Source organism: Ammospiza nelsoni, chromosome 12, assembly GCF_027579445.1.
Source record: "Ammospiza nelsoni isolate bAmmNel1 chromosome 12, bAmmNel1.pri, whole genome shotgun sequence".
In the NCBI taxonomy this organism is placed as follows: Eukaryota; Metazoa; Chordata; class Aves; order Passeriformes; family Passerellidae; genus Ammospiza; species Ammospiza nelsoni.
Genome location: NC_080644.1, coordinates 8103718 through 8127517, shown reverse-complemented (window position 1 = coordinate 8127517; position 23800 = coordinate 8103718). Strand labels below are relative to the sequence as shown.

The 23800-nt window shown below is 48.8% G+C and overlaps 1 protein-coding gene across 1 annotated transcript; it reads left to right on the top strand.

Moving 5' to 3' along the window:
* The first annotated feature begins 261 nt into the window (after positions 1-261).
* NCOA5 (nuclear receptor coactivator 5) lies at positions 262-19182 on the top strand. Its single transcript, XM_059480741.1, has 10 exons — positions 262-329; positions 3223-3409; positions 3902-4009; positions 7933-7999; positions 11398-11775; positions 12018-12109; positions 12229-12355; positions 14336-14535; positions 16463-16786; positions 17200-19182. The coding sequence occupies exons 2-10, from the start codon at positions 3247-3249 to the stop codon at positions 17853-17855; spliced, it is 2115 nt and encodes a 704-aa protein (XP_059336724.1). The 5' UTR covers positions 262-329; positions 3223-3246; the 3' UTR covers positions 17856-19182.
* The last annotated feature ends 4618 nt before the right edge of the window (positions 19183-23800 follow it).

Here is a 23800-nt window from a genome sequence, read left to right as displayed (position 1 = left end):
AGTCCGCTTCCGATCCCGATTCCGCCGCCTCCCCCGCGCGAGGTCCGATAGCGCCACCCAGCGGCCGCCCCGCCTGGCCTCCTCGGCACTACAACTCCCGGCCTGCCTTGCGGCGCCGCACCGCGGGATACGCCGGGAGCCGGGGCAAGTGCCCTGTGCCTCGGCAGGCATGGCGGTACCCTGCCGCGCCGTAAAGTGCGCTACGTCGCCATAGCGACCGTGCTTCCCCCTCCTCCTCTTTGCGGCGGCGCCGTGCGGTAGTGGCGGGTGGCGCCTTTGTCCTGGCGGCGGCGGCCTGACGGGGCACCGGGTCCGGGCCGGGAGCGGCGGTGAGTCTGCGGGTCCGCGGCTGCGGTACGCGGAGCGCCTGAGCGACAGGCTTACGGCAGCGAGCCCCGCAGAGAGCCCGCTCCCTTCCGGCTCTCGGCTGAGGCCGGGCCGGGCGTGCCTCGCGGCCTGCAGGCGGGCCGCGCCTCCGCCTCGCGTCCGGGCAGCGCGGGATCGCCGGGATTCGATGGGGCTGCTCCGCACCCCCGGAGAACCGGTGCGCGGGTTGAGCGGTGCTGGCAGCGCCCAGGCCCGGACGGAGGGAGGGGAAGCACGGGAAGGAGCGGCGGCCGCCGGTGAAGCTCCCGGCCGGGGGTCCCTCCCCGCTGGCCCGGGAGCTGCGGCGGGCCCGCGCTGAGCGGGGCAGGGGCGGGGCGGCGGGAGGAGGGCGGGGGCGTTCCCCGGGTACCGTGAGGGCGGCGCCGCGTGTGCCCAGGTGCGGGGGGCCGTGACGGGCGGTGCCCCCGAGGGCCCTTTGGGGAGCGCGGGGCTGCTCCGAGGGGAGCTCCCGCTCCTCGGCACCTCTGCCTCCCGCGCCCGCTGTTTCTGCTTTGCCCCGAACTTCACGGGGACTCGTGTCGTGTTTCGCTTGTGGCAAATGAGTTGCAATATCCCGCTCCAGCAGTCTCGCTTCCTTGAAGCTGTAGCGCCATTAATAAACAACTCTGGTTTTAAATATAAGGTTTTTAGAGAGACGTGGCTTTAATTGATTTCTAGGATTTGTTGGCTCATGAGGTGCCGTGGGCTGTCCTGTGGTGGGACCCACAGTCACTGCGCGGGGAATCGGCACCTTTAAACTCTCCCGGGTGCCTTTCTGGCTGATTTGGTACAAGACTTAATGTGGGAATTAGGTGTTCACCTGATGTAGCGTGCCCAGAGGTGGGACAACATTCATTTATTCTGGTCTTATGATCACTAAATGGCCCTTAATTATGTAATCTGCTGCGTGGAAAATGATAAGAGGCAGTGAATTACCTTAAATGAGAGTTCTGATTTACTGATTGTTTTGAAGTGGGAAAATAGCTCTCTGTTTTTCTTAACGTGGAAAGTTCTTGCAGCCTCTTCCTCTGACACCCCCAGCCCTAAAGAACACAAAAGGGAATTTCTTACAGCTTTTTATCGTGAAAGTGAGATCTGGCAGCAGCTACGGGCATGTTTGACACCTGTTTGCTGTGTGTGCCTGTGCACTGCATCCTGCTCTGAATGGGAACTTGGGCTTGATGGTGCCTTCCATGTTTTATTGCCTCTTATTCATTTTGAGGGAATTTTGAAAGCTTCTCTGCCCTCAGCTGATGAGAACTTGAGCTGCAGTAGTGGAATAGAAGTCCAGTGCTTTTGTGTAAAAAAAAAAAGGGATTTGGTACTTCTCATGGGGAAGATAAAATTCTGTGTATGTGTGTGGACAAACTTGAGGGGGATTGGGCAGATATGATAGAGGAGATTAATTTTGTTGGATTTTGGTTTGGGTGTTGAGTTTTCTTTTCCTCATCCCAGTTCGGGCAGCTAATTTTAAACAGTTGATTAGACAGGGAAGTGTTCTCTGCCCCCCATCTCTGTAGGGTTTCCTAAAAAGGGGCAGGAGTGACACAAATGTGAAGTTGATTGATCTTTAAAGGATAAATAAATAAATTTTATGTCTAAAATCTGGAGTAGATGTATTTTTCATGCCAGTTAAGTGTTGCAAAAGTATTCATATAGAGTCATCTTATCTATTTTGACATTTGATTTATTTATTTAGAGATTACTTTTAAATTGCATTTACTCCAGCGTACTGTTAGGGAGTATCTTGCTTGTAGGCATTGCATGATTAAAAAGAGAAGTTTCTGTTGATACACTTAATTTCATCATCTTTCTTTTTCCAAGCTTCTTGCATGTTACAAACAGAAAATCCCATCCTGCGTTCCTGTAGGTGAATGTTTAGGAAGTAGAACAACTTTATTAAATAATTTTCAAACTTCTAAGTTCACCTTGAAAGTTTCAGTGTTATTAATTTCTTTGAGCTTTATCTGATGGTGAATTTTAAACCAGAAAGTCTGAGTACTGGGGATGGTGTTTTTTGTTATATGGCAGAGTTTGTTATGTTATTATTTTTTTGCTGGGGTGGTTTTTATGATTTGTTTGGGTGAGTTTGTGCCGTGAATGTTGCTGACTGCTCCAGCTGTGTGCAGGGGTGTGGGCTAAGGGAATGTGCTTTTTCGGCATGGGGGAGGTGAGGAAGGTGCAGCATTTACCTGGGGGTGGTAAATTCCCAGCTCTGGACCCGCCTGCTGTGGGAGCTGACATCTCCATGGGGACAAGGCTGTGCTGTCTAACAGAGGTGCAGACAGGGACCTGGGCTTTCTGCGATTGGAAAGCTGAGATTTCACATGTAGTGAAGTGACCCAGATGTGGTCACTTAGGAGTGTTTCAGCACTATTTCCTGACGCCTCATTCCAAGCCCTACTGGAATATTTGGGTGCTGTTATGCAATGTTGCAATGAGTGTTTCATTTCAGCTTATTAAAATATTGCATAAATTTCAATATTTCTTATCAGTGGATTGAAGAACTAGATGTGACAACAGTGGGCATGTTGAAAAGCTTAAAGTTAAGGAGTTTTAGTGGAAAATTAGTTTTATTTGTATCTTAGTTTGGAGTCAAACCATTAAAACCTATCTGCAAAATAATTAGGTTTGCTACCTTTCAGTATTTCAGAAAAGCTCAACCAGACTGCTGCAGTGAGTGTTTTTGCCTGACCTCTGTGTCCCTCATATTAAGATTTCTCTGGAGTGAAGTTTGCGTCAAGCAGACCCAGTTGGCTTCTAGTCTGCAAAGCTGTTAAGTTTAATCTTGTTCCAGTTTAATTTTAATGTCATGGATTGAAATTATATGCATGGCCATTTTTTTTTTTTGTGAAGAGTTGGATTTGGAACGAAAGCAAAATGGCTCGAGGACGCAAGAGCAATAGCATCAAACAGAGCGACTTCACTAACAGCACCAATCCTCAGGATTTAGAGAGAAGACTTTTTGTCGGCAATTTGCCCACAGACCACATGACTCGTGAAGAAATGGAAGAGATATTTTCAAAATATGGCAAAATCAGGGGTTAGTATATTATCTTATGCCTTTTTGTGGCAGGGATTTCAGGGAGAAATATTGCTTCATGCTTGTCAAATGCTATTTGGTGATGATGAGAGGAGTGACCAATGTTGTTCCTAAATAGTGACCTTTTAATCATAATTTTCTCTGCCTGCATTTGGTCTGGAAAAGCGATTCCCTCAGTACAGCTCAAACATAATGCAAATATATCAGCTATGCTTTAGCTTTTAGGGTCGCAGTGCGATGTCACAATACTCTTTCATAGCCTCTTAATCAAATCTTGGTCACTTCACGGGCTGTATTTTGGTCACTGCCTTGTCAGAAGGAACTTGATCAGAGTCTTTGAGCTCTGCACTTTGATCCTGGTGGGTTAGATTTTCCCAAGAAGCTTGCAGAGTGGTTTCTGGGTAGAGTGCAGCTGGTGGGGTTAGCGGTGTGTGTGTGGGTCAGCTCTGTGCGTGGTTGTAACCGGTCTTGCCCTGCTGTTAACTCTTGCAGCCCTCAGCATGTACCATGGCTATGGGTTCGTGCAGTATGACCGTCTAGAAGATGTCCAGGCCGCTCTGGACGGTGAGAAGGGTCGCCTTTATAAAGGGTATAGATTAGGTAAGGAACCTGCTCCTCACTCTCCTGACCCCAGCATGCGTTCCGGAGAAAGGGTGCTGTTGTTTTAAAGCCCTCCTCAAAGGTCACAGTGGGACACTTGTCTGGCCTTAGTCTCAATCAATTTAAACAGAATTTATTCGCCTCCTGAGTTCCTGCTGTGTGCTTCACCTTGCTGCCTGGGTCTTACCCTGAATTTTTATGTGTTAGTGTTTGGAAAGCTCCGTTAGCCTTAAGAACAGAGAAGAAACTGTGCAGCAAGTGATCATTGAAACGTCCAGCACTGAGTTTAATAACATTTGTAAACCAAAACTGGGCTTCATCTTGACATGCTCAAAGGAATTGGTCACAGTGCTTAGTGGCTGGTTGGCTAAGTAAACTTAGCTGGAATTTTTGCACAAGTGGAGCCAGCCTTTAAGCAGTGCTATAAATACTGAGTGCTTTAAAAAGGATATTTTCATAAAGATGAGGATAATTCTGCTAAGTGTGCTGGGAGCAGACTTAAATGGACATGAATGGTTAGAAATCCACGAGTAATCTTTTAAATGCAAGGCAAAAATTACTTTCAAAGTAAGCCTATGACAATTTGAAGAAAAACAGTGTGACTTAAAAAAGAATGACAGGAGGAATAAATAGTAACCTGTGGGAAGGTGTATGTGCAGTAACAAATAGGAGCCTGAAGATGGAAATGAAGGCAAATAGACAAGAAGGGTTGAAGGATTCGAGAAGAAATTATGTCCAGCATTATCCAAGTGTAGAGACTTAAATAGGAACAACTTTGGCTGTTTTAGAAGCTAAGGGTAACTAACTGGCAATGATAAAATTTTTAACTGAGAAGACCAGTTAATGTTTCTGCTGTCCATTTTTGAAGAGGCAGGAGATTTGTTTAATGTAATTTCCATTTCAGTTGCAAAACCAAAAAGGTAAAACTGCAGCTACCAAATCTAGAGCTCTCAAAAGAATTAACGTCAGTGAGGCTCAGTGAACTACTGACCTGCCTAGTCTGTTACTGGTGTTTTTCCACAAGCCTTGGAAAACTAGGGAGTTTCCAGGGAGCTGCTAGAGTGTTGCAGGTGAGCCAGTAGGCAGGGAAAATGGAATGAGCCTGGCGTCAGAGCCTGGGAGCAAAGGGATTCTTTCACCTGACACTGATGAGAAGGCAATTGATTAATGTCCATCAAAATAAATCCTGTCTTAGTTACTCTTAAGGTACTGCAAGCTCTAGGGCTGGAAGCAGCAGTGTTAATGTACAGATTGCTGTAAGGTGTTTGACTTGATAAGAAAGGAGAACGGTTAAAAACAACAGAGTTAAATGGATTTCAAGTGGATCTAGAATGGAATAGTTGTAACATGATGGAATTTCTCAGTGCTTTGAGTGGTGGTCTAGAAAAACTGAGTCTGGCCATACAGGGCTTTTATAAGTGACTTGGAGAGAAAAACGTGTTTTAAAAAAAGGATGAAATAAAGAAGACTGAGTCACTGATGGTGAAAGGACCTGGACTTCCTATCCTGGATGCAGACAGGCCTGAGCTTTAAGTGAAGCTCACAGGGAAGGTCTGCACCCAGCCAGAGTGCTTTGGTTGTCCTTGGCTGTGCAAAACACACGTGTGCAAGTAGGGAAGTTTTGGTACTTGTGGGATTTTGCTGCTGGAAGAGTGCTCAGTTTTGGTATGCCTGGTTCAAAAAGGATAATGCTGAATTGGAAAAGCCTTGAAAAAACCTGACAGAGGTTTAGAATTAAAGAACAAACCCAAGCAAAAATCTCAAGAGAAAGGAGTGATGTGATCTCTGTGTTACAGACAGACCTGGGATCAGGGAGTTTTAGTGTAGTCGGCATAAGTGTGACAGTGCCTTGAATGTGAATAAAGACTTTTCTCTAACAGCAGAGTAATTGGCTTCTGGAGTAATTTATTGGCTCTGTGGTGGTTTCTGTGCTCTGAAGACTTTTAAATTGGAATTGGATGTTTTGCTAAAAGATAAGCACTAGTTCAGTGCCATTGCTGCACTTGAGATAGATGGATTCCAGACACTCCTGTCACCTGTGTTGGTTCAGAAGGTTGCACTGTGTGATTAGTGGCCCTGTCATCTCAAAATCCAACAGGACAGAAGACTTTTTATTTGGGCTTTTTTTTCCCGAAGTTTTGTCAGTGTTCAAATACTTAACTTGTAAATGCTGTTTGCATTAAATAAAATGTTACTAAATGTGTTTGTTTTGCACAAGAGAAAGGATCCCTGTCAAAGTTTTTTTTTTTTTTTTTTTTTCTTCTAGTAAAATATTTTTGTGGAGATCTAAATATTTTTTTTTTATCTGAAAGAAATGTATGGTACCGAGTGTAAAAATCATAATAGGTTTCTTCAATGGCATCTTAAAACAGAAAATAAAAATAATCTTAAACCAAAGAAAGCAGCTAGTGTCTTGCTTAAAGATAACACTTGACTTTAAGGGGCAAAATTATCAACTAAAAAATGAATGCAAGGAAAACAGTTACTTCAGTTATGCAGTGTGAGTATTAAATACAATCATTAATAACACAGTAAGGTAAAAAGTTTTGGGAGAGTTTAACTCCAGTGTAGCATAATACAAGTGTTTCCACAAATGCACAATAGTGTTTTCATATCTTTAGTAGTAAAACTACTTAGAGAATAAACGTCCTTCAGATGTAGTTTGTAACAGTAGACCCTGCAGCTGTGTTTGATCCTGGGGAGGTGCTTTGGGTTCCTGTGAGTGGTGTTATGCTGCAGTTGTAGTTAAGGTTCAGATTGCACTTGCTTCTCTGCCCCACCTGAGAGGCAACTTGCTGCTTCATTGACATCAAGAACAAAAATTAGACCTGATCCCTTAATAACAGTTTTAATTTTGAAAATAATGAAGGGTAGTTTGGGATGTTACAGAAGATATTAAGACCAAGTCTGCCTAAAGACATCACGGCCTGTTTATATTCTCGTGCAAGAGCTTTGAAAGTGGTTCGTGCAAATAACTCATCAGAAATGATAATTCTTGATAGATTCTGGGGGAGCAGATAGGGCCTAGATTTGGGTTCCTTTCCTTAAAAGGTTCTCAGTGAAATGTCCAAAGGCATGTTGCTGTTTGCTTTTGCCCTCCTCCAGTGCATTATTTCATCTCCAGTCAGCTGTCACTGGAGGCTTTGAGAACAGTGTGGGTCCCTGCCAGTTCTGGGCAACTTCACTTTTGTGGGTTGAGGACAAGCTTCTGTTTCTTCAGCTCTCTTCCTTCTTTGTGTTTCCCTTCATGGTGTTTTTCACAGAGATGCTCAGAAGCCAACCAGTTTTCAAATTTCTGACCTGTTGCCTTAGTCTGCATCACATTAACAATGGTGTTTTGGATGCACCATGTTGACTTCATAAGGAGCCATGTTCCAGGCTCTGGATCTGTGTCTCAGTGGTGGGGGCTGTGCACGTTAACACTGCCGCAGTCTCTTGGAAGGCAGTTGCACGTCCCCTTTGAGAACCCTTGGCTTGTTTCCAGCAAGGGTATCAGCATGCTCCGTTGAACAGGACTGGCTGTGAACTTAAGACTGTGCTGGCCATCATTCCTTTCTCGGAGGTTTTCAGACTCTGCTTTTTCTCCTAGAGTCCATGAGTCGCTTTCTGCTCGCTCATAGACTGCAGAAGAAAGAGGTTCTCTTATGGAAGGAAGAGTCTGGATGTAGGCCTGAACATGCAGGGTTAAAACTTCACCCAAGCTGTCCACCCTATTTTGAAGTCAAAGAAATCCATGAAATTTGCATTATGTTGTACTATCTAAACTTAATAAAAAATTGTCAAAGTGACAATGTCTCTCTGCTGAATGGATTTCCTTGCACCATCTGGATGTTGTTGAGCTTAAGTTGCTTTCATTTGAATTGTGCTGATGATCTTTGTTTTGTTTCATAGCATTGAACAGATGGGTTGATTATTCTTTACAGATATTAATAAAGCAGTGGAAAGAAGAAATATGAATAAGGCTTCATCAAGGTCCAGTCCCACACGAAGGTAAAGTACCTGGAAGCAGTGAGTTATACTAGGAATTCAGGCCTTTGGGGCATGAGCCCAGCGGCCTGTGCTAAATGTCTGTGTCTCTTCCCTACTGCCACCTCCCCAGTCAAACAGTGATGCTCCAGCAGGAAAGTGTCTGCTCCACCTCTGAGAACCCTTTAGGCTTGGGCATCTTGGGAGGCACGAGGGAAACCTTGTGTCTGCTGCCAGTACTGCAGCCCAGCATTCAGTTTTGCAGCACAGGCTGTAAGAAACTTGAGTGGAAGAATACACTTGATGTTTGCTCCTGCCTCCAAGGATCAGAGAAGCCAAGACATATCTAGAGAATGCCAAGGGGCTGCAGCATTCCTATTGCAGAGGATCTTGGGATCTTGCCTCTTCTGATGTTGAAAGCTTCCAATGCTGCCGTGAGACTGGAAAAGAGCGCTTGAGCTAAACACAAGACAGAACAAATATCTCTTGCACGGTCGTGTCTGCCCATTTGGTTGTGTTATCAGAGCCTGGAGCCAGCCCCCCCTGCAGTCACCATTGTACTCTCCAGCTTCTCCTGGCAGCCCACCCTACAGTGGGCACAGCACGTTCACCTCTTCCACCTCCTCTGAGTAGGCAGCCACAGGCAAGGGGAAAAGATATGGATTGGCCTGTCACAGGAAGACAGCTTCAGTTTCCTTTCCACAGCATCGCTAGGAATGACACAAAGGCACATTGCAGAGTTGTTTGGTACAGGGTACCCACCCTGTGTGCCTCTGCTGTAAAGCTTTCCATGAAAAAGCACGGTGCTTGTTGAACTTGAAGGTAATCGAGGTGCCACATCTAGTGTGCTTTACTAGCTTGAACTGTTACATTACCAACAATGAGGGAAAAGTGCAACTAGCAAGGCATCTACACCAAAAAAAAAAAAAAAGGCAGAGAATGAGTAGCCGCAATTCTTGGCTCCATCTAGGATTTTTATGCACTGCACTTAACCCTACACAGGGCCAAATGTGCTTGCAGAGACCAGCATGTGCGCATCAGGCCCAAGAAGTGCTGGGATTCCTGTGGCAGATGCAGCAAGTCTTGGGCCTGGGGTGTGCTTGGTGCTGGTGGGAGGACCCTGGGGTATGTGAGCAGCAGGCACTGATGGCACATCCTTGGCCTCAGTGCCACCAATGCTGCAGCACTGCAGGGGAAAGGGGCAGGTGTCTGTACCATGAGCATTGATCCTTGGACTGCACTGCAGAGGGACAAGCACAAGCACTGATGCCATGGCCATTGCAAACTATGTCATCCTGCATGTGTGCAAGAGCAGGTGCCTGTGCTGCAGTACTAAGGAGCACTGGACGTGACTGGAGAGCAGCCAGAGCTTTTGGTGCCACTGTGACGTGCACTGGATTTCAGCTGGCACTGCATACACCATGGCCATCACATGTGGTTAGCACCAGGTCCTAAGAGCACTGGGCATGCACAGGTGGCACTGGGGTCACAGTCACAAGTTCTGGGCATGGCTGTGATCAGTGAACTGTGAACCACACTGTGGCCTGGGAGCAGCAGCTCTCACTGCCAGTGCTGCAGAGCCCCACGCTGCACCACACAGCGGTGCTGGGCCAGCAGGGCCGAGTCCCAAACAGATGCAGGCAGTGGTGCTGATGCTGCAGGAGCCAGACCCTGGTGACTGAGGTGTGGAAGCTGTGCCTTGGTGCTGCTGTCTCCCTCGAGCAGGGCAGCCATGCGGGCACAAGAGCTGAGGGTTCCTGTGCCACATCTCTACTTCTGTCGCAACTGTGTGTTGTTCATTCCGGATCTATTTGTCTCTGCAGATAATAAATGTGGCCTGTTCTGGTCACCCCCACTCCAGCTGGAATAAATGTCATATGCCAAACAATTCCCCTGCATCTGGTTGTTTTGCTAAATGGTCTCACAGCTATGGAAAGATCAGTTATACTCAGTATCCATTAAAGCAGGTCAGAAGTTTCCCCTGAGCTTCCACCATCATTCATTGTAGGTTTTGCGGGAAGGGGGCTATGATGTGTCTCTCACAGGATATGGTTTCAGTGTAGATCACAAACAAAAAGTGGATTTATCTGTCCAAGAAGCTGAAGGAGTTTACACCTGGCTGTCTGCAAATTCATTATGTCACTTAGAGGAGGAGGCTATGTGTTCTCTTGGTGGCATCTCTAATTTTCCCAAAATCTGCTTTGCATCTGACATGCAAACAGAGAATGCCAGCACTCTTATGTGTTCCCAGCACAGCTGGGTGTCTGACACCAAAATCCATGCACAGTCTGCTCTTCCATCTCATTCCTGTCACTCTGCCTGACACCAAGCTTGGCTCATCTGACTCGTTCTCTCCAGGTGATCTCTATGTGACTGCACTGCAGTGAATACAGACGTAGGTTCTGCTTATCTTTCATAAACTAGATTAGGCTGTTTGAGGACTGTAAAAGTCATGTCAAGTATGGGAAATAAAAAGATTCAAAAGCTGGGGTTTTTTTCCGATGGTTGTTACTATTTTGGGGAAAAAGCAGTCTGAACACATCAAGCTCCGTAGTTTCTCTGCAAGATTTTTTTTAATGCTTTGATTTGACTACAGTGAAGTTATAGCCTTCTCTGGAAATCAGAATACAACCTGGAAAAATCCTACTGCTTTGGGAAAAGATGAAGACTGGAACATTATTCTTCCTTGCCTCTGAAGACTGCAATATAAAGTCTGAATGAAATGGATCATTCAGATCCAACAGAGAAGCTATTTGTTGCCACTGAGGATACAGTGCTGGTTGGGTTTAGTACCCTCTTAACGAGTGCATTATAAACATAAGGCTGGCCTTCTACAGAAACTATCCCTCAAATACAGGAGAAGGCCATAGCTGTCTTTGCTTTCTGTCAGCAGCACAAACCCAACTGCAACAGGGAACCTGCAATGTCTTTCCTCACAAGCTGCTCCTTTTTTAATCATGTGCCAATAACGTTACTTCAAGTGTTCTGCTGTCATTGATGAGCAAATTTAATGGATCCCTTCAACGCTCCTGGCTATTGCATATATGTGGGTGTTAGCCTGCATCACCTTAAATTCTCAAAGAATTTGCCAAACATGATTGATAGATCATCTGTGGCTGATGTTGGAGGTCAGAGGCCTTAAAATGGTGGTTTCTGAAGTGCCTGTTCACTTCATCCACAGGTGCTCTACACTTAGTGCTCCATTAAGGAGCTTTCTGGGTCTTGTTTGGCCATGCTGAATATTAAAATTAAGAGCCTTCTCCAGACTGCTTCAAAAATATGACTTTTGGTCAATGTTGTGGGGTGAGAGGGAGGATTCAGCTGCTGTGAAAGGTGACTTTGGCACCTCAGGTAAGAGATGTAAGGGTAGCTGTTCTCCTGTTGTTAGCAGGCTAATGGAATTTCCCTGGTGTTTTCCTCAGAGAGCAGTATGCCTACGGGGATGGCCGAGATGCCAGGCGTGACCGCTCCCCTCTGCGGGGGAGCCCACGGAGAGACCCCAGGGATGGCAGGGATGGCAGGAACGGACGAGATGCCAGAGACGCCCGAGACATGCGAGGCAGAGACATGCGTGATGCCAGGGACCACAGGGACCCACGGGACCTGCGAGACCCACGGGACCTGCGAGACCCACGGGACTTGAGGGATCCAAGGGACTTGAGGGACCCACGTGATGTTAGAGATCTTCGTGACCCACGGGAGCCGCTGTATGATCGATACAGGGATCCACGGGATATGAGAAATGCACGAGATATGAGGGATCCACGGGATATGAGAGACCCGAGGGACCCTCTGTACAGGTAAACTCTCCAAGATCCTATTTGCCAGAGTAATATTTTAATGGCATTTCTGACATAATTGTTTGAGTGGTGTCAGGAAATCACCCTTGGCTGGGGACAGTTGGGTGCTGCTCTGTGTCTTGTCAGGAGCAGATGAGTACCTCAGAAATTAAACCTGGGGGAGGTCTGGGTGTGAAGCTTTGCCCAAAGTCACTGCCTGAGATAGTGCTGCAGGAAACCATTGCTGCTTCTGAATGTTGCAGACGAGACGAATCTTACGACCGTTACCTGCGCCTTGACGACTACTACCGGCGCAAGGACGACTCCTACTACGACCGCTACAAGGAGCCAGAGGGTGAGTACCTGCACCACTTCAAAGGGAGGGTGCCATGGTGCCACAGTGCCATGGTTGTGGTGCTCTGTGCCCCTCTGAGCGGGTCTGAAGGGTGGCACTCGTTCTGTGGCTCGTTTCAGACCGCCTGAAGCGCGAGGAGCGGCGCCGGGAGGAGCTGTACCGTCAGTACTATGAGGAAATCAAGAGACGGTTTGATGCGGAGAGACCCGTGGATTGTTCCGTGATAGTGGTGAATAAACAGACAAAGTAAGAAAATAGTTATAATCAGTTTTATCATTGCATGGTAGAAGAGAATGGATTTAAACTTAGTCCTGCCCTGAGGCTGTTTATCTTACTGGCTGCTCTTGAGGAGCGTGGGTTTAGAGCTGCTGGGAAGCTACAGCTCCCGTTTTTCTTCTGGGAATATATGTTGATGAGATGAGGAAATGTATCTTGTGCTTTGCTTGTATTTCCCCCTTCTAATCTGTTGCTATACCTTCTCCTGATACTTTTATACCTACTCTCCATAGAAGCCTACCATTTCAACAGGTTGTAGGGGCTTGTACTTGCTTTCATGGGTAGCATGATATAGAACTTAGGAATATGTGCCAACCAGTGACAGTACAGAGCAGGGGTCAGGGTGGATTGGGGGTGTTAGTTCAGAGCTCCTGCTGGATTGGTTCCTAGGGCAGATACCAGTCATTGCCATTAGTCCAATGTGCAAGAAATACAAAATCACTGCTGAAGGCAGTCAGGGACAGTATCAAAAGCCAGGTGTAAGTAGTAACCAGGGTGATCTCCTATGGCTGGCTGAGCACTGACTGAATTCACACGGCAGGCACTCTGTTGGAAACAGGAGGTACACCTGGCACAGTAGTGGAGGGTTTTAACAATGTCACTAGTCTGATATCTGTATCTTTACAATTAAATATATTAAAGAATAGTAAATATGTAAATAAATCACAGATCTGACTTGTACTCTGAGGAAAATGTTTGTTGGGGAAAAGTTAAAGCTCTGTCTCCTTTACCCTTCAGAGAAAAGATCAAGAGTTGCTTTTCTTTAACTTTGCTGTACATGTGGGGCAGAAAGAGACAGCTGGAGCTTGCCTCATCTGCTGGTAGAAAATGGAGCAGGAAATGGAAACAGGAGAAGCAGTGAAACTAGAAATAAACTTCTGGTGGAGTTGATTACCTATTGGAACAAATCTTGAGAGGAAATTTTAGATCCTTTATTCCCTGGTGGCTAAAATTATTTGGAAGATATTCTAATAGACCACAAGTTATTCTACTTGACCCAAGAATATTTTTTTGTGCCAAAGGATCAGCTTAGTATCCCAAGAATCATTTTGGTCTGTAACAGCTACAAACCTTAAGAGCTGGAGCCTGTTTATAAATCTTGTACTGATGCACTGATGTCACCTGCTATGGACCTGTTGAAAGGTGACTCCTGAATGCCTTAGATACAATCATGTGACTTCAGAGCTCTTAAAAAGATGGTTGAAGGGGAGACTGTTTTAATCACCATTACAGACTTCACCTCCAAAGACAATAAAATTACCCTCTTTCTTGAGGTGTAGGTGCACACAGACTGAATTTGTCAGACTTCTGTGCAGTCAGTATTGCAGGTTTGGTTCTAAGTATAGTAATCTTAAAAATAAAACCCTTGGCAATTCAAGCTCAACCTTGTCAGCTGTGTTTTGTGCTTGGATGGGGAAGTCTGTAGGACAGGGTATACAGAAGCAGTGGATCCAGAGATACTGTTTTGGCAGTGGGTTAGAGCAGAAAGCAGCTAGTAGAAAAGAGCAGGCCAGTAAGGAATGAGGCACGTGTGAACAGTTGAGATACTGAACAGAGCAGCAGTAAATGAGTTCTGTACGTTGGCTCCTCTGCTCTGTACCCCTTGGACCTCTGCTGGCGGAAATTCCTTCCCCTAATGAATTCAGTTGAAACACATTTATGTGTAAACAAATTTGTAATAGTGGAAATCCCTTTGCAAACACTCTGTTTCTCAGCTCAGCTAAGGCTTGATTTGTAATTTATTTTGGTTGAACTGAAATGACTGATTCAGATCAGAATAAGGGCTTTTATATTGCCATAATGGGATTGCTTTAGTACTGTCCTGGTAAACGTCATGAAGCTGGGCAAGTAATCAGAAAAGCGAATCTGGGATGGTGGAGAGGGTGCAGTGCCAAGGTTTCTGTTGTGTGTGTGACTGATTTGTTAAACTGCTGCTTTGCTTTGTGGCAGGGAGTACGCAGAGTCCGTGGGGCGGAAGGTGCGGGACCTGGGCATGGTGGTGGACCTGATCTTCCTTAACACAGAGATGTCACTGACACAAGCCCTGGATGATGTGAGCAGGGGAGGGTCTCCTTTCGCCATTGTCATCACCCAGCAGCATCAAGTTCACCGTTCTTGCACTGTTAACATCATGTTTGGCACCCCACAAGGTACTAAGGTCTCAGTTGGCTGGGAATTGTGTGGTCACTCTGAACTTTTCTTTCAGGCAGAACCACACAGAACAAAGTTCATCTTTGATGTCACATAAGGAGTTATAAATGACTTGGCACCATGTCATAAGTGTGAATATCATTATTTAAAAGCTTCTGTAATACTCTGCTTGCCCCTTGTCAAAATGAATGTCTAATTCCTGCCAAGAGGGAATCTCATCTGTGTTCTTGGCTCCTAACACTGCCAGCCTTTGCAGTGTTAGGGCAAGTCATGGACCCCAGAGCTGCACTGCTCTGGGACATCTCTGAGTAATACTAGCCCAACCTCACTCTACCACTTGTTGTTCTCAGCAAGAGCGTGTTGGGAATGTGCCAAATTAAAGGAGAGATTTTAAAATCAAATGTGATTTAATAAGGATTTGGTAATGGTAGAGATTTGATAATGAAACTGGAAAGAGTTATGAAAAGATAGATCTACAAAATGTTTGGGTATACAGGCTCCACCTTCTTAGCACCTTTACACTTGTCACATCACTTTCCATCACAAGGTGTGACTTGGTTGTTGCATGAGGGTGGGTGTAAGTACTAAAAATGCCTCGTCAAAATATGACTGGGGAAAGGAGCTGTTGCTCTGATCATAGCAACATGTAATGTTCATGTAATCTAACAACACAGGTGACTGGTTTGACCACTGAGCTTTCAAAGGTTATTTCTCCCTTACTGTGTTCCCAAGTAGTGTTCTGTGAGTTCATGTGGGAGAGGAAACCTCTGAGTGCACAGTCAGTTGTTGGTGTGTGCTCACTGGCTGGAGAAGCCCAGTTTCTTTTAACATCAGATGCAGATGTGATAGGAGAGCTCCCTCATTTCCTGCAGACACACAGCTCACACACACTGTCACTGAGCTTTCCACTACCCTTGGTTTTAATTCTCAACTTCTTTGGTTTAGCACCTGTTAAACCTTTGGCAGGAGGCCAAAGCTTCTTTTCTTCTCTGGATCTGCTGGTTTATCAGATGTGATGGGAACCCCAGTCATTAGCTCATCCACAGCTCATTCCAGAGATTAGATATGGTCACTTCAACTGCTCCTGGCCACCTTTGCATGCATGTTTGTTTCAGGGAACTCTTTCACAGTTTGTGCAAAGCCTAATGTTCAAATAAACCCAAGTTTTTGTTAGGAGGAAAAGGCTTGCAGGATTTGATGTTCTGCAGGTGTTAAAAGGACCCTGCCCAGACTTTTGGGCACTTTTGGGAGGGTAAAGGCTCTTTTGATCTCCCGATTTAAATCTGTGTTCAGGTGACTGTTTATGTGTGTGCTTTGGGAGTTGGAAATAATGACCTCAAAATCCACCAATGAAATTGCCTATTACTCATTTTATTACAGAAGAATTTGATTGCTGCTTGTTGCCTCAAGAGTGGTGAATGTGAGGAGCCATGTAACACTGAGCCAGTGCTGCTCCCTCCCCAGCTGCATGTGCACATGAGATGTTAAGGCACTGGCAGCACAGAAACAAACATATTCCCATGGCTGTCCTCCTCTGGGAAGCACACAGCCTTCAGAGGGCAAGCTTTGGATCTGTCCCAGGGTTTAGCAGTAAAATGACTGGGACCATCTCATCTTGGAGAACTGAGGATTTATGTGAGAGGTAGAGGGAGCTGCTTTCCTTTTAACTGGTGAGAGATAAGAAAGACATTTCTGGGCTGTGCCCTCAGCTGTGGAAGGAAAGGCTGGCCTTGCTGGCTGATAGCCGTGGGCCTTCTGTTGGCTTTGAAAATGTAATTGTTCCTGTGTGCCTGGGAAGTTCCCAAGTCTGCACTCACACTCCCTGAGTGGTGCCTGCTGCTGACTGGGCTGTGCTGGCAGACAGGAGGAACAGCACCTCCATTGGGGTCACTTTGGGTCACTCAGAGCATTTCTCCCTTTGTGCAGAGCACCGCAACATGCCCCAGGCTGATGCCATGGTGCTGGTGGCAAGGAATTACGAGCGCTACAAGACGGAGTCCCGGGAGAAGGAGCGGGAGGAGATCGCCCGGCAGGCTGCCAAGATGGCAGATGAAGCCATTCTGCAGGAGAGGGAGCGCCCACCCCCCATGGAGGAGGGTGTCAGAGGAGGTCACTCTCCCAGGATCCAGACTCTCCTGAACCTGCTGGCAGACAATCGCTATGTGACTGCTGAGGAGATAGATAAAGTCATTGATTACCTGAGAGACCGGAAGGAACGCTTGCTGCGGGGCAGCACTGAACCTCTGCAGGGTAAGTCCCACAGCTCCAGACAGACTTTACTGGGTGGTTTGTGGTCCTCAGGGCTGGGACAGGAAAAGAGTCCTGGGACTGCAGAGGAATTTGGGAGCATAATGTCCTCATGTAGTACCTGATTTTATTGAGATGGATGTGTTGTTGCATGCCATGACACAATTCAGAGTATTCATGTGGAAGATCTTTTATGCTGGATTCTCTTAAGGCAACAGCAGGACTGCCATAACTGGTTGAGCTGCTACGCTCAGTTCTCTAGAGTGGTTTGGGTTCCCAGAGCTGTGCAGCTGTGATCTGAGGGTGGATGTTCACTGATGCCATGTCTTTGGTAGCTGTTTCATTAGTTTTCTTTAGGTATCGTGTCCCTTCAAGGGCATTTGCAGAGCTTTAACCACCTTTCCTTTCTTTCCCAGCACCCATGTCAAGACAACCTTTGGGGCCACCTTCAGGATCATCACTGGGTAGTCAGTCCAACCTTCCAAGTTCTCAGGCTCATCAGAGTTCACAGCCTCTGGTCTCTACTCCTTCTGTTCCAGTGTCCTCTTCTACTCCTCAGCAGGAGCTTCAAGCAAAAATCCTCAGTCTCTTCAACAGCGGGGCGGCGGCGGCGGCAGCTGCTGTGGCCAACAGCGGCCCTGCGGCCTCCGCAGGCTCTTCGGCCAGCACTCCCAACCAGAACTTTGCTAACCTGCCAGGCGGGCAGCCCCGGCCAGCACAGATGAATGCTGGAAATTTAAACCAGGCTCAGCAGAGATTGCAGACTCCAAACACGCAGATTCCTGCTCTCCCGGGCCCTTCGAGAAACGCAGGTCCGAGGCCCGGAGCTCCTCCACAACCACAGCCGCTCTATGGTCAGCACCAAACGCGCCTCCCTGCGCCTGGCAGTGTGCCCGCCCAAAGGCCGGTGTCTTCTGGTATCAACTTTGACAACCCCAGTGTACAGAAAGCCTTGGACACCCTTATCCAGAGTGGTCCTGCACTCTCCCACCTTGTGAGCCAAACCGTGGCCCAGGGGCGAGCGGGGTCCTCAGCCCAGCAACCGATGGGTGCCTACCAGCGACACTATTAGAGCTGAGCTGTTGGACCCATTCCCCTTCCCTTTGCCATTCCATACTTATGGCTGTTAAAGAATTCTCCCATCCTTGCCCGGGGACAGATGCCCTGGACATGCATGTCCTCTCCACTCTGGCGAGAGCATACCCCCTGCAGCATTGCTGCCAACGGTTGCTGGCGCTGCCCTCCCTCTCCTTGGTCTGGTTAGCAATGTTTGGAGCAGAATGCTCAGTTTTCTCCAAGGCACAAGTGCTGAACTGTGTTGGATCATTGGTTGTCTTGTCCCATCCCAGAAGCTGACGCAGCTTCAGTCCCGCTGCATTTTCCTTACTCCCAGCACCTGGTGCACCTTCCCATGGAGGTGCAGTCTGGGCTCACTGATTGGTCTCAGTGTAGTTTTGGATCATCAGTTTTGATGACTTAGGGGACTGAACAGAGCAGCAAACTGACGGGCCTTGGACACCCACCAGTGTGGAATGGGCACTATTTTTCTTTGGATTTCTTTTTTTTTTCTTTTTTTTTTTTTTTCCTTTTAATAGCATATAAGCCATTTGGAAAGTCCAGTGATAGTGCTGGCAGCCAAAATCATGAAGCACATGCCTGACCACTGCTCAGTAACCAGGACTGTGCAGTCTGTCTGCAGCTGCCTGCCCTATCCAGGCAGAGAGGCCGGTGTTCCTGACCACTCAGAGACTGGCAGCTGTGGGCTGAGCACACATCTGCAACACAAGAACTTCCAGCCAAGGCAGAGATTTCAAACGGTCTGTCAGTTTTCCTACCGTGAGTAATCAGTGTTAAGATCAACCTGGTAAATTTGGTGTGTAAATTTCCTTTTCTTACAGTCTTTGGCACCGTTGTTAGTGTAGCTTAGCTGCAGCCACACTGATGTGCTGCTGGCTCTCCCTGGGAATACCTGTCACCAGGTATTGGGGGCAGTGCTGCTCTATCAGACCTCTTGCTGTTGATGGATGTTTGATCCATCTGAGGAGGAGAGGTTAATACCATAATTTTAAAGATGTTAATACCATAATTTTAAACGTTTTCTCAACACTTTGGTAGCTGCAGTGGACACTGGAGTGGTATCAGGCAGTGATTCCTCACCGTGTTTTTACTGGGAACATACTTGGATACCAGAACACAAAACATCACTTAGCTGTGTGGTCCTTCCTGTCATGGCCTTCTTGGAGTCTGTGGGCTTCCTGCAGGGAACTGTGAGATACTAAGAAAGCAGTGGGTTGAAGCAGAGGATTTTCTTTGTCCCAGGTGGTTTGTGTTGTAGCATTTCTTTTATCTCTGTGCTGTTAACAAGAGGACATTACTTTCTAATAAAAGTCAGAAAAGTTTCTTGTTGCATTTTTTGACACTTGAGTACTCTCAGAATACATCCTTTCACTGTGTTTGCTGTTACTCTCCTCTCCTGGAGAAGCTGTGCTGGGAGCTTCACACTGAATGCTGAGCAGAATGTGTGTGGACCTCACAGGTCCTGACTCTTGCACAGCACTGGGGTGGCCTCAGGAAGGTGTAGTGTGGCACAGCCAGTGTGAGGAGTCTAAAACCTCTCTGGTGACAGGTGGTGGGAGGGACAGGTCCAGGTCAGTGCCACAAGCCAGCGTGAGGTCAGGGCTGCAAGTCCCTGTGCCTTCAGCACTGGTATCCCGTGGCTTTGTGCTACATCACCCCACAGGCTGAGTCTGGATAGCAGTGTCTGGCTGCTGTCTTTCCTCCTGTTAGATCCCCTTCTCCACCTCTACAATCCTGCAGCCAGGTAGAGCACTTTTGGTGGGGTGACCAGAAATCTTTCTGAGGAGAAATGTGGGAACTGCATCCCTTTGGAGAGGCTGTTCCTCTCCTTGTGCTTTGCTTCCTCTGCAATCTGCACCCTGTCTGGGCTTGCTCCATGTTATGGAAATGGTGCAAAATAGCTGTGGAGACCTGGAAGCAAGTGAAAAGTCCCCGTGCAAGTAGTGAAGGGTGTAATAAAATCATTTATTGCATTTTGTGCAGACAGGAGTCTAGAAAAATGAATACAGGTAAAGCAGTAAAGCAGTAACAGGGAGCATTCAACAGCTGAGGAGCCACTCCTCCATGAACACCTGCACAGAGAACACAGGGTCTGCACCGAGGCGGCCTAATGCACAACACTGAAACACACACAGAAATTAAATGCAAGCCTATTGGGGTTTTTTTTTTTGGTTTGCAACCTGTTTTATTTACAAGGTTTTAAACTTAATTGCATTGCTCTGCACACAGATTCTCTAAAACACAAAGCATTCTAGGTCACTACATGTCTATTGAAATATTGCACTCGAATAAAAGTCACTTGAATGGACAGAGAACATCTAGCTACAGTGATTAAAAGAGTATTGAATGAACCGACTTTGTGATAACATTCATAACAAATATATTGCACATGTAGCACAGAAAGTGTTGTAACCAGCAGATCTCAGACCTTTCGGTCTTTCTGCTAGTTTTTAGTCCTGCTACACAGAGGAGGGTCTTGACTCTTCTAGTGCAACTCTTGCCCTTGTGCAGTCTCTTGTCCTTCTCGTCCAGCCACGGACCAGCATCTGCCCAGGCTGGATGCTGCCTGTGCCTCCTGTCCCTGCTGCCCTGAGGCTTGCTGCCTGTGTTGTGTGGTAGCCACAGCAACCTGAGCTGCCCTCCACAGTGACCTGAGCTGCCCACTGCCACTCAGGGGCCAGGACTGCTCGGCCCTCTTGCAGCAGGGACTGGAGCACTGCCACCAGCGCTGAGTGCTGGCCGAGCACTCCCTGCCAGCTGTGGCCGCGCTCCAGCCCACCCTCCCGTGGGTTGTGCTGCTCAGTGCTGCTCCTGCAGCAGCCTGCCTGTAAAACAAACTGGGGGGTCAAGACCTTCCTGTCAGGAACAAAAACCGGACCGTGTCTGCGCATGTGCCAAGGAGGAACTTGCATGTGTACCAGAGGAGGACACTGTCTTCACCACGGTGGAGCGGCAGAAGGGTGCTCCATGGGGAAACTGAACACTCACAGAGGCCAAACGTGCAGGGCTGGGTTTGTAAACTAACATGCAGTGCTGTCTGCTAAAACTGGCCCTCTCCAGCCGACAGCAAGGGGACACGCTGTGGAAACCAGCTCCTTGTCTTGCCACAGCCAAACTGCATGGCAGGGGTGTGGGAGCAGCCTGACTCTGTCCAGAGCTGTGCCCCTGCTCTTGCTGAAGGATGGGGAAGGAGAATGCCTTTTTTCAGCAGTAGTGATGGAAAGGAATGGCCTTCCTGCTCCCTGGGGGAGCCGGGACCATGGCTTTGCCGTCAGGGTGAAGTGATGCTGAGGGGAATGGGATCCACTGGTGATGCTGGGGGATGAAGCAAACCTGTCAGAAGTGTGCCCTGGCTGCTCTCACCACTGCTCTGCAAATATCATTCCTGGCTGCCCTGTACCTGCAGCCAACGGAGGAGCCTCTCACCTGGCGCTGTGAGGTGGCTGCTGTCTGCAGGCTCAGCAGAGGCTGTGCATAACCTGTCCCTGCCCTCTGCCATGTGCCAGGGCAGGAGGGGACCGTGCTCGCTGCCTCAGGCCCAGCAGCACAGGGGGCAGCAGCCAAACTGCAATTAGAGGGCAACTGCAGGGAGTGAGTGGCATCTTGTGAAGAGGCAGAGCAGCTGGCAAGTGCTCGAGGCCCAACAACATGGTGCTAACACATGAGCTGTGTGGGCAGGCTGCTGTGCCTCCCCCGCTGCTGCTGAAGTGCCTCAAATAATTTTGGGAGGCTGGAAACAGCCGGTGAGCTTGTGTGTGGTGGTATAGGGCCAGCTCCAAGGGGCAGAGCAGCTAGACACTGGCAAATGCTGGTTCCCATGGGCTGCCCTTCCCAAAACTTAAAGGAACTTTTCACTTGCAGACCCCTACTGCTCTTCTCACAGCTCCTGGGCTGCTGAGGCAGCAGCAGGACCAGAAAGTGCTACCCTGTGCATCTGCACCACTCATCAGCCCTGAGCTCCTGTGCTGAAGCCAGGTCTCAGCCCAGCCTGACAGTCCCCTTGTAAATGCTGAGCTCCCCATGTCTGTGGGAGCAGCTTCCACAGCAGCGTCTGTGGCACAGACCTGCAGCCACACAGGCCACCAAGCTACCCTGGCAGAAAGTCTGGCTGTGACTGGGACTGCTCCTGGAGAGAAGGGAGGCACTTCGGGAGTGATGGAAATGTAGGAGCAAGGTATGAGCAGGCACAGATGTGCAGCTGGGGCTTGGTTTTGGTCTAGGAGCGTGTCCAAGTAGTATCTTACAACAACAAAAAAAAATCCAACATCAAAAAACCCACTGCTTTCTATCCAAGCATCCCCAAATAGCTTTGGCCTGGACCTGGAGTAGAGGAGCTCTATAGGGAGCAGGGGCTGGAGTGGCCGGTGCAGGGGGGTTTCCTGTTCTCAGGGAGGCAGGAGCCAAGGCTGGCAGGGGGTGGGGTGGGCAGGGAGCTGGGAGCAGTCAGGGCTGCCCGTGCCAGGCAGGAGGCAGCTGCTGCCTGGATGGACACCCGTGGGGATGCTGGAGCAGCACCCGCTCCCCCTGCCCCTGCTCGGGGCACAGCAGCGCTGGGGAGCATCTGGAGGGGCTGAGGGGGCAAGTGCTTCAGCACAGGGGCTCAGCTCTGGCCAGGGACAAAGCGCTGCCCCAGGGCCCAGGCTGGCACAAAGCCGCCAGCGCTGCCGGGAGAGGGCAACTCTTAGTAGGCTGCACTTTGAGTGGAAGCTCAAATCTGCTGTGAAACAAGTTCAGAAAAGTCTGTGACTTCTTTTCCCTGAAAACTCTTAAGAAGCTAAATTGAGAAGAGAATAAACCTGCGACCTGGCCCTTTCCCAGGGGCTGCTGGTGGCCGAGGAAGGCTGCAGCCTCCACCACCACTCTGGAGCGCTCAGTGCGACGGATGGGCTCCTGGTTTGTGCAGGAGCAGCCCGGCTCAGCTCCCCGTCCCTGCGGCCTGGTGCTAGCAGAGCCCTGCATCTCTCAGAATAGATATAGATCTCTATATATAGACTTCATCTGGTTCTATTAACATAAATATGATCACTTTAAAAATACACGTACTGTATTATGTACACTATGTACATGGGGCTGGGGCGGGCGCCAGCGGCACCCTGCTGCCCTCGCACCGCTTCCTGCGTGGTTCCTGGAACCGTTCACATTTGTTAAAAGCGCCTCAGTTTCTCTTCTGTGAGAGATGCTGGGGAGGGGGGCGGGGGGGGGGACGGCGGCGGGGGCGACCCTGCAGCTGCTGCCAAAGATAAGAGGTGTTTGATCTGCCCCGGGGGGCTCTGCCGCTGGGGCCGTGCCGGGGCTGCCCTGGCCAGCCGGGTGAGGGAGTGTCAAGATGCCGGGGGGACAGTTGGGACCCCTGCAGCCCCCCCCCCCCTCACTGTGACGTCTTGCTGGTCATATCAGCAAACAGCCTTTGCATATGTTAAAAATACACACAGATCCAGACTGTCCTACAGCCCCCGGCAGCATCTGCGACTGCCTGGGGCCGCGGCCAGGGCTGGGTTAGCAGCAAAGCCCTGGGGAGCAGCAGGGAGTGGCACAGGGGGGACCCAGACACATGTGCAGGTGCTGGGCCCTGAGAGCCCCCAGTTTAGTGCGGCGGGGGAGCAGGGTGGGGGTCCGGGACACCCCTGTGCCAGGCCAGAGCAGGCACTGGCGCTTCGGGGGTGCCCAGCTCCCGCTCACACGGCAGGGCCCCTGTGCGGCTCCCAACACCGCAGCTCCACACCGCGGTTCCTGCGCAAGCCCCAGGGAACAGAGAGCCTGGGGTCAGGCAGGGGGAACGGGGAGCACCCCCAGCCACCCTAGGTCAGGGCTCCTGTGCTCTCACGGCCTTGCTGCGCTCCAGCACCTGAGCCCGCACAGCCGCCCCCCACCCTCTGCCTCCTCCAAACCATCGTGCTGCATCTCCACAAGCTCAGCCCGCGGTTTCCAGAGACATCGGCG